The sequence below is a fragment of the Diaphorina citri genome, unplaced genomic scaffold (genome assembly GCF_000475195.1).
Source record: "Diaphorina citri unplaced genomic scaffold, Diaci psyllid genome assembly version 1.1 scaffold131, whole genome shotgun sequence".
Lineage (NCBI taxonomy): Eukaryota > Metazoa > Arthropoda > Insecta > Hemiptera > Psyllidae > Diaphorina > Diaphorina citri.
This window is the reverse complement of record NW_007377568.1, coordinates 214191-224527: the sequence shown is the minus strand read 5'-3', so window position 1 is coordinate 224527 and position 10337 is coordinate 214191. Positions and strand designations below refer to the sequence as shown.

Here is a 10337-nt window from a genome sequence, read left to right as displayed (position 1 = left end):
ATGTGAATGATATACTCTTATTTGTTGAATGTTCCTCACTAACGAGTCCTAAAGCAACTAGAAGAAAATTATCATCATTAACTTTAAAGTAAATACCTAAGTAATTTAACTAATCATAATAATAACTGAAGTAGCAAATACCTATTCTCCTTTGTTAATGGAGAACCAAGGTGGCGCAGCGTGGTGTATTAATCCCCGCTGTGGAATACAACCACGCTACCAGAACTTTTCTAAGAAAACATTGAAATTTACAAATTTATCGAATTAGAATGAAATATTGATAACAAATGTTCTCCCTTTTGTTCAAACAAAAACTCTGGTAATAATTTCATCCCAGTGGAGATATGTATGTAATGTAACTATGTACTTCCATTTTCTTCCATGAAGTAGATTAGGTAGATTTTAGATATTATTGGTCTTACGAGTATTATAAGCTGGATTGTAGCTTTTTAATTCAATTTCTTTGTTCAGATTGTATGTTTGTATCTACTACTTTATCTACTTTCCTGTATCTATATTATTTTCTTCTGAATGAAGATTTAGAACAAGAACTGAAGTCTCTCAACTCCGTAAGGGGGTAAAAACAAACTTTTAATTGAATTTGGTTTCCTTCTAATCCATTGGTTTTGTCAGAGTTGTGTCTATTCTCAGCGGGATTCGACAAGAGAAAAGATTCCAAATTGGTTGTTTCGTTGTCTTTACACTGAATGTATTCTTGAAGTTCAGAGAACTGTAGCCTCACTCAGAAAAGGGGCTTTGTACGGGGCCTTTTTTTAGGTAAAAACAAACTTTTAATTGAATTTGGTTTCCTTCTAATCCATTGGTTTTGTCAGAGTTGTGTCTATTCTCAGCGGGATTCGACAATAGAAAAGATTCCAAATTGGTTGTTTCGTTGTCTTTACACTGAATGTATACTTGAAGTTCAGAGAACTGTAGCCTCACTCAGAAAAGGGGCTTTGTACGGGGCCTTTTTTTCCCCTAAACATTTTTGCTAAATTTGTTTAAATCGAACCAACTGTCCAAGAGTTATGGTGCTAAAAAAGGCAAATAAATGGAACATCCCTCCTCTCCGTCAATTCACTATTAATCTCCGTTAAAACCAGGGGGCTCCAGGCGAAACCTTGCGCGGGGGCTCTCGAAAAAAGTCATATACGCTACTGACCTTACCGGTGTGCAGTCTTCAGAAGCTTATAGTCTCTTTACTTCTACGGCACTGGTGACCTTATGACCTAAAGCAGAAAGAGAAGGATTCGTATCACGTCAAATGTGCTCCATAATCTACCGTCATCTCATACCCTTCTCGGTTCTGTGTTTTGATAAACGACATTTTGATCTCAGTTAAGCTTTCAACTCCTGGCCGTCCTTGGGCTTTATGAATATCTCTTTATTCTTCATATCATCTTGCCTTTCTTTCTCCGTGATGTTTTGAAAAGTCATACCCCCACATCTAAGTTTTGAAAAGTCATATCCCACATCTAGGTTGTCTGGTGTATAAACATTTACAGGTCAGATGTACGAAAGGATGGGATATGAGATTGGAACTGAATTTCAGATGAGATGATGATCGTTTTTTTTTTTTCTTTTTTTTTCTTTGATTCCAAAAACTGCAAAGCTGTAATGTGCCTTGAAAATTGCAAAGTGTTCTACGGTAGGTACTACGTGAAGTAGGAGGACACAAATTATGAAGTGAATAAAAGGCGGGGTACAAAATTGATTTCTAATCTTTTTTGGGGTGTAAACATTTACAGGTCAGATGTACGAAAGGATGGGGTATGAGCTGTGAGATTGGAACTGAATTTCTTCAACAGATGAGATGATGATCTTTTTTTTCTTTGATTCTAAAAACTGCAAAGCTGTAATGTGCCTTGAAAATTGCAAAGTGTTCTACAGATCATATACTCAAAAATACTTTTTAAAGTATTCCTCTCTTTTTTTTCCCCCTCTCTCCCTCTCCATGTTTCATGTTTTGTTGCTAATGCTGCGTGACTGTCATTTGGAATTTGAGAGTAGAAATACTTCATCGCCTTTCCTGTTACCCTTTATCTTCTCCTCTAAGCCTCTAAACTTCTCTATCTTCATTACTTGGAATTGAATGATAATGGGATTATTTTCCTTTTGCCCAGAACAGATTCGCCCTTACAATTCTATCCAGTTGTTTTGAATTCAATGTACGTAAGACGTACATATCATGTTTCATGTTTTGTTGCTAATGCTGCGTGACTGTCATTTGGAATTTGAGAGTAGAAATACTTCATCGCCTTTCCTGTTACCCTTTGTCTTCTCCCCTAAGCCTCTAAACTTCTCTATCTTCATTACTTGGAATTGAATGATAATGGGATTATTTTCCTTTGCCCAGAACAGATTCGCCCTTACAATTTTATCCAGTTGTTTTGAATTCAATGTACGTAAGACTTATGGGAGGAAATATGTCATCCCTATCGGGGCTGTTCACATTACGTACATAGCAGAATAATTCTTCCTTCTTGACGATGAAAATAAACCAAATTCAATTTTCTCAGGTGCGGTGGGTATCTTTACTATCTTCACCAATATCCGGACTTGAGATCAAATTTCATCTGAAATTTATTCGTAGCATGTTTCATGTTTTGTTGCTAATGCTGCGTGACTGTCATTTGGAATTTGAGAGTAGAAAATACTTCATCGCCTTTCCTGTTGCCCTTTATCTTCTCTTAATACTTTTTAAAGTATTCCTCTCTTTTTTCCCCCCTCTCTCCCTCTCTTTCTTTCTGTTGTAAAGATAGTTTCCACTCCCTTTTAGACACCATGAAAATTCTGTACTTTACCTTCTCTCTGGAACTCTTTTTCCCGTATTTTAGCTTTCTAATTTGTTGACAACATGTGTGTAAACCTCAACCGTACATATGTAGGTTTACTTAAAGATAGACAATATTTAAATGGTTACTGTAAATTGACTGCATCTAAATTACAGATTTCTACATTTCTTACAGTATATGGGTCGGACTATCGTTATCTGCGGACGATGGCTTTTATTGACTGTATCCAAATTACAGATTTCTACATTTCCTACAGTATATGGGTCGGACTATCGTTATCTGCGGACGATGGCTTTTATTGACTGTATCCACCGTACATATGTAGGTTTACTTAAAGATAGACAATATTTAAATGGTTACTGTAAATTGACTGCATCTAAATTACAGATTTCTACATTTCCTACAGTATATGGGTCGGACTATCGTTATCTGCGGACGATGGCTTTTATTGACTGTATCCACAATCTTTTTCAATTGTCCATATTTAGAATTGAACTAAATAGAATCAATATTTTCTTACTTTTAGATTCAAAAATGGGAGGTGCCAGGAGTCGCTGCTCTGCAACTCCGCCAGTGATGGTTTTCGGCTGTGCACTATCGACAACTTTGGCAAACTGCTGTGCCAGCTGAGATACAGTAGAGATTTGCTGCTCACCCGTACATATTTGAAGAGCCGTATTGGGATTCCAGTTCCACTTTTCAATCGGACCTCGGAAGTTGTCAGGACAGCATATGCCCACATATCTGTAACAGGTATTTGATCACTTTATAATTTTTCTTTGGGTTTACTTTTGCTTCTGTTGTATCCAAAGGCTTCCATGAAATTAGGAAAATATTTTTTCATTATTTATTTCATCTTCTTAATGTCCAAGTTTACTTTTGTTTCTGGATATGGCTTCCATGAAACTAGAAAAAAATTCTTGCTCACTAAGAAAAGGTAGATTTAATTTATCTAGGCGCTGTAACACTATGTAAAAAGTGGGTGGTTTGCTCTGTGTCCATCTCAACCCTTCCGTCTCTTGAACAAATCATTCCCCCATCCTTCCCTCATTTAAATTCCCTTTCCCTCTTCTTCATTACCTAGACATAAAGATTCATGTTCCTTAAGGACTAATTAATTAATTAGTATCATTAGTTATTCATTATGTTAAAATATCTAAAGGTCATGTATTATTTATTTTATCTTCATAATGTCCAAGTTTACTTTTGTCTCTGGATATGGCTTCCATGAAACTAGAAAAAAAATTCTTGCTCACTAAGAAAAGGTAGAACTAAGAAAAGGTAGATCCAATTTATCTAGGCGCTGTAACACAATGTAAAAAGTGGGTGGTTTGCTCTGAGCTTTTTATTTTTTCGCTGCTAGTTTGAAAAAATAACCAGCAACTGAAAAATTTTACTCCACCATTTCAAGAAGAAAAAATGTAAATTGTAACATTATAATGATAGAATAGAATAGAATATACCTTGTTTATCCTGCTGGGATAGGACTGAAAAGTCCCTTTTCCCCCGCAGTCTAACCAAGGTCTTATATATTTGATACATTATGGGGGGTACATTTTACAAAATAAACACCCTGATTAATTTAAAAAAAAAAAGGTGATAACAGTAATAAAAGAGAAAAAAAAAGTGGAGAATAGAAAACTAGAAAGTCGTAAAATCCTCGAGTAGGTACCTAGTGAAGTTAAACTGAATTTTGAGGTGACATACGATGTCCAAACACGGGGAAAAACGTTTTTCTGTTTTCTAATTTACGTGGTCTTGCGACTACTATAAGTGAGTAGTATACATAAGTGATCTTGCTACTACCTGGTCATGTATTGAAAAACTCATTAGGCTCCAGGATTTTCTTGGAAACCGCGTTACGCAATGTGTTACGATCTGAGATGAAGAATAGTGTAACATATTTACATAGAGTCATAAAGATGTATTCACTCCGAAATGAGTGGTAATAAAATGATTGTTTGCTCTGAGCTTTTTATTTTTTCGCTGCTAGTTTGAAAAAATAACCAGCAAATGAAAATTTTTACTCCGCCATTTCAAGAAGAAAGAAATTTGACAATAACAGTAATCACTTCCAGAGAGTTTTATCATTTTTGTTACTCACTTTTGCTCTATGATGCAAATGTAGTCCAGAGCTTTTCTGGGATCTTGCTTGAATTCGGAGAGAACGCAAGCTTGAGCGTAGCGGCAATGTCCTCGGATTCCACTTGGTCCTGAGAGACATGCTTGAAATTGTTGGTTATAGTTGAGCTGAAGAGGAAATTATAGACATTAGAAAGTGGAGAATAGAAAACTAGAAAGTCGTAAAATCCTCGAGTAGGTACCTATGTAGTGAAGTTAAACTGAATTTTGAGGTGACATACGATGTCCAAACACGGGGAAAAACGAGTAGGTTTGCTCTGAGCTTTTTATTTTTTCGCTGCTAGTTTGAAAAAATAACCAGCAAATGAAAATTTTTACTCCGCCATTTCAAGAAGAAAAAAAATTTACAATAACAGTAATCACTTCCAGAGAGTTTTATCATTTTCGTTACTCACTTTTGCTCTATGATGCAAATGTAGTCCAGAGCTTTTCTGGGATCTTGCTTGAATTCGGAGAGAACGCAAGCTTGAGCGTAGCGGCAATGTCCTCGGATTCCACTTGGTCCTGAGAGACATGCTTGAAATTGTTGGTTATAGTTGAGCTGAAGAGGAAATTATAGACATTAGAAAGTGGAGAATAGAAAACTAGAAAGTCGTAAAATCCTCGAGTAGGTACCTAGTTAAATTAAAACTGAATTTTGAGGTGAAATACCATGTCCAAACACGGGGAAAAACGTTTTTCCGTTTTCTAATTTACGTGGTCTTGCTACTACCTGGTCATGTATTGAAAAACTCATTAGGCTCCAGGATTTTCTTGGAAACCACGTTACGCAATGCCATTCAAATTAACTACAATGATGGTACATGTACTCGTAATTATAGACTATGAAATTCACCAAGATCTGGTAGATTTTATAGATACTGAACTGGTGACATACGATGTCCAAACACGGGGAAAAACGTTTTTCTGTTTTCTAATTTACGTGGTCTTGCGACTACTATAAGTGAGTAGTATAAGTGGTCTTGCTACTACCTGGTCATGTATTGAAAAACTCATTAGGCTCCAGGATTTTCTTGGAAACCGCGTTACGCAATGCCATTCAAATTAACTACAATGATGGTACATGCACTCGTAATTATAGACTATGAAATTCACCAAGATCTGGTAGATTTTATAGATACTGAATCATAAAAATAATTCAATTTCAAGCATGCCTCTCAAGTGTTATCTTCTGAGAGACATGCTTGAAATTGTTCATAATGTTCATCTATAGCACTGAGGGATAAAATTTGAGGTGTATTTTCTTTCGGGAAACTTTCGGAAAAGGAACCATTTCCCTTTTGAATACTGAAAGTGCGCCTGTACTAAACCATAGGAAATCTAAGATGACGCGCCATCAAAATCAGTTCCGTTCCGAATCGAATGGTGAAACTTTTAGAACTGTCCGACTTAATGTAATAGAAAGTCGTGTGATGTTCACACCAGATTTTCTTTCGGGAAACTTTCGGAAAAGGAACCATTTCCCTTTTGAATACTGAAAGGGCGCCTGTACCAAACCATAGGAAATATAAGATGACGCGCCATCAGAATCACTGATAAAATTTGAGGTGTATTTTCTTTCGGGAAACTTTCGGAAAAGGAACCATTTCCCTTTTGAATACTGAAAGGGCGCCTGTACCAATCCATAGGAAATCTAAGATGACGCGCCATCAGAATCAGTTCCGTTCCGAAAGTTTCCCGAAAGAAAAATACACCTTTGGTAATAAAATAATTCAATTATAGGTAGTTAGTTTTTATTGCAAGACCACGGAAAGTACACGGTTTTTTCACCATGGGAAATACTCGTATTACTCGTAATGGACACTGAATGTTTCTTGGATTAGCTCGGTTACTATGTAATATTGTAAATTATTATAAGAACAATGCCCAAATTACCCATGTCTCTATCATTAAGTACCTAATTGTCCGACTTTACAATTAACTCCGCGCAAATTCAATGGAAGTGCCTGTACTTGGACGTAGGTAATTGGCCAGATCGATCTAAATCACCTTGGCAGTATTGTAGATCCACCTGAGATACTTGTTGACTTGAACGTACACTCCCGGGGTTTTGCCACAACCGATACCCCAAGATACCACGCCGATAATTGTCCACTGCTTGTCTGGCCTTTGAAGCAAAAGCGGACCTCCGGAATCACCCTGCAATTAAGTAGAAAGGGTCATTAGTCACTCTAGCATTACCACTGCGCTGCGTTGGCAACTTGAGACTTGATATTGCAGAAAATGCATGTGTTAGTAAAATAATTTTTATCTGAATTTGGCCTATCACACTGTCGCACTTTTAGATGAGGTAGGTATTATTCTCGGGTTTTCAAAGATAATCGAAATCCATAGTTTGTTCTTCTTTGGAAGCACCATAATGCCAAGGTTTCACCAATACGTGAACTAGATAACGAAAGATTTTTAGAGCCTCATAACATGACCGTTTGCATACAATATTATAAAGTGTAGAGAGTAAAATGTCTGTTTTGAACTGTTTTCACACGGATTGAACTTATTAGCGTTGGTAAAGCTCGCCAAAAATCCCCTAGTATTTATTATCAGTTCCGTTCCGAAAGTTTCCCGAAAGAAAAATACACCTTTGGTAATAAAATAATTCAATTATGGGTAGTTAGTTTTTATTGCAACACCACGGGAAGTACACGGTTTTCTCCACCATGGGAAATACTCGTATTACTCGTAATGGACACTGAATGTTTCTTGCATTAGCTCGGTTACTATGTAATATTGTAAATTATTATAAGAACAATGCCCAAATTACCCATGTCTCTATCATTAAGTACCTAATTGTCCGACTTTACAATTAACTCCGCACAAATTCAATGGAAGTGCCTGTACTTGCACGTAACAAGTAATTGTAATGCATAGTTGGACAAGTGCGTGTGATTGCATTTAGCATAGGAAATGAAGCTATGTTTAAATCCGCATTAATGAGCCAGTATACAGGTAGTCTTACCGTTTGTGCTTGCCGGGAAGTCCTGTTGAACACATCATAGTCTGTAACAAAAATAGAATAGTAATAGAAAGTAAAAATAAAGTAATTAGGTCAAATTACCCATGTCTCTATCATTAAGTACCTAATTGTCCGACTTTACAATTAACTCCGCGCAAATTCAATGGAAGTGCCTGTACTTGCACGTAGGCAATTGTAATGCATAGTTGGACAAGTGCGTGTGATTGCATTTAGCATAGGAAATGAAGCTATGTTTAAATCCGCATTAATGAGCCAGTGTGCAGGTAGTCTTACCGTTTGTGCTTGCCGGGAAGTCCTGTTGAACACATCATAGTCTGTAACAAAAATAGAATAGTAATAGAAAGTAAAAATAAAGTAATTAGGAGAACAAAAATTGAAATAGAACCAGATTATTATAAATGGAATACCTGCATACCTATTACCGGACCTTTTTGTCCTGAATAGAAAATGGAAGGCACTCAAACTTCGGATTCCAATAGTCAGTGTTCAGACACGCAGACAATTCGGACAGATTTGAGGAAAAATCCGCTTTTAAACCCAATTCTTATGGCTAAAACAATGTGTAGCACTAGATGTAAAGCTTGAAAAGGTATTGAAAGTTGCTATGAACGATTGCTTTATTTAATATCAATGAACCTTTTGGGTTTCTTCATTATTTTCAACTGATAGAGGATGTACTGAACATAATAATCAATCCTGGCCATATTTCAATGATAAGAAATATGTCTGTGTGATTTTACGAACCTTTTGGGTTTCTTCATTATTTTCAACTGATAGAGGATGTACTGAACATAATAATCAATCCTGGCCATATTTCAATGATAAGAATATGTCTGTGTGATTTTATGTTACTCATAGGTAGCAATAGTCAATAGTTACTACCTTATCAAAACAATGGCATTAAAACTAACAAAGCATTCCTAAAATGGACTAGTACCATGGGAAATCTCCTAATATCCACTAGGTTCTGCCTCTTCATCGTGCCTCTCTCTTTCCTAAAAGCGAGAGCAAAATATTAAACGTAGGAAAAGTTTTGCTGGCCTCAAACTCTGTTCCCTGTGTATTTCTTATGGGGAACTAAAAAACGTTAATATCTCGGGAACGGTTTGGAATTTCGGGAGTTTCCGATTTTTCCCAGTACCTACAAAAAATAAGGAATCCAATGGTGAAAACCGCATCTTCCTAGCTCATCTAGAAGTGGGTTAGAATTTGTATACGTGAGTCAGTCAGTCAGTCAGTTACACAAGGGGCTGTATATATTTGGGATGAGAAGCTTCAAGATTTTGGATACGTATGAGGCATTTGGCTACCTAACTGTTAGACCCATTCCTTAGTACTTTGATGATATTAAAGTGTTCGAAAACCTTGCCCTAAAATACTGGACCCAGTAAATATTATTTAGTAAAAATTTACGACAAAAAATAAAATAGGATTCATTTTTTCACAACTTAAGTTGTACCTATTTACTAAATGGTCAACAAGTGCTTTTTAAAAATTGGCAAATGACAAAATGACTACATTAGAATATTTAATTTGTCCTAAAAATATTTAATTTTTAACCATGTTTCCTGTAAATAATCGAAAAATGAGCAAATTTATCTTCAAAATATTTGATTTTTAATCACATTTTCTAGTAAACAATCGAAGAAATAAGTAAATTTTCACTTACCTGCTCTAACCAGCTGATGAGCAGCACAAATGAGCACTAGGACCAGACAAAGGCTCATGTTTACACGTCTGATGAGATCACTGGACTGTGACCATCTCGTTGAATTCCCCAGGAGAAGTTTTCTCTGTCAAGGTAACCACACGACTGGGTCTGCTAGGGTTTGCATGATTAGCATCCGAGTAACAAAATTATGCTCAAATCTAGGATGATCAGGAGCCGTGCTGCACCGTCAAACACTAAGGCATTATCAATTTTTTGTTTAATTTTGTTAATTTCTTGTAAATAAATGCTATCGCTCTGGCCTTTGAAACTGTTAATAATAATAATTAGTTTTTGCTCATGAGGATGTGCTATTATCGTGCTATAGATACCATGAGATAGTGTGCTAAACCTGGTACTATTCTCGGTATTGAGACTTTTAAATTTACAGTATATGTACAGTGTACCTACATACGAGTACTTATTTAATTTATTGAAGAGACACAATATGTCAGCACGAGAATACCAGAAAGTAACCCTTTGAAATTAATTTGCAACCGAAGTACGCGTGTCTATGGTGGGATTCGAACCCGGGACTTTCTGCTTGGCAAGCAAGCGCGTTGCCACTGGGCTAACCGTGTCAAATACAAATCACCTATCGATTCAGTCATCTTTAAAACAGATCATCATCGTTCCGGAACTAATCCTGGCATTTCTTTTCGCATTCCAATATGGTTTCCTCGCCAAATTCAACATTCAGCTATCATCACCGTATAAT

At 36.3% G+C, this 10337-nt stretch overlaps 1 protein-coding gene across 1 annotated transcript; it reads right to left on the bottom strand.

The window, feature by feature from the left end:
- Positions 1-1338: 1338 nt before the first annotated feature.
- Positions 1339-9744, bottom strand: LOC103525009. The gene is made up of 5 exons (XM_008490053.2): positions 9581-9744; positions 8185-8225; positions 5333-5478; positions 3316-3539; positions 1339-1484 (listed from the first exon to the last, which is right to left on the bottom strand). Exons 1-5 carry the CDS (start codon positions 9636-9638, stop codon positions 1339-1341), a joined length of 615 nt encoding a protein of 204 aa, XP_008488275.1. The 5' UTR covers positions 9639-9744.
- Between the last annotated feature and the right edge of the window lie 593 nt (positions 9745-10337).

Coding starts and splice junctions, on each gene's coding strand:
- LOC103525009 (XM_008490053.2), bottom strand. CDS start 9,638: ATGAGCCTTTGTCTGGTCCTAGTGCTCATTTGTGCTGCTCATCAGCTG. Junction 5,479..8,184: donor CTTCCCGGCAAGCACAAACG/GTAAGACTACCT, acceptor TTTCCTCTTCAG/CTCAACTATAACCAACAATT. Junction 3,540..5,332: donor ATTTGCATCATAGAGCAAAA/GTGAGTAACGAA, acceptor TACCTGTTACAG/ATATGTGGGCATATGCTGTC.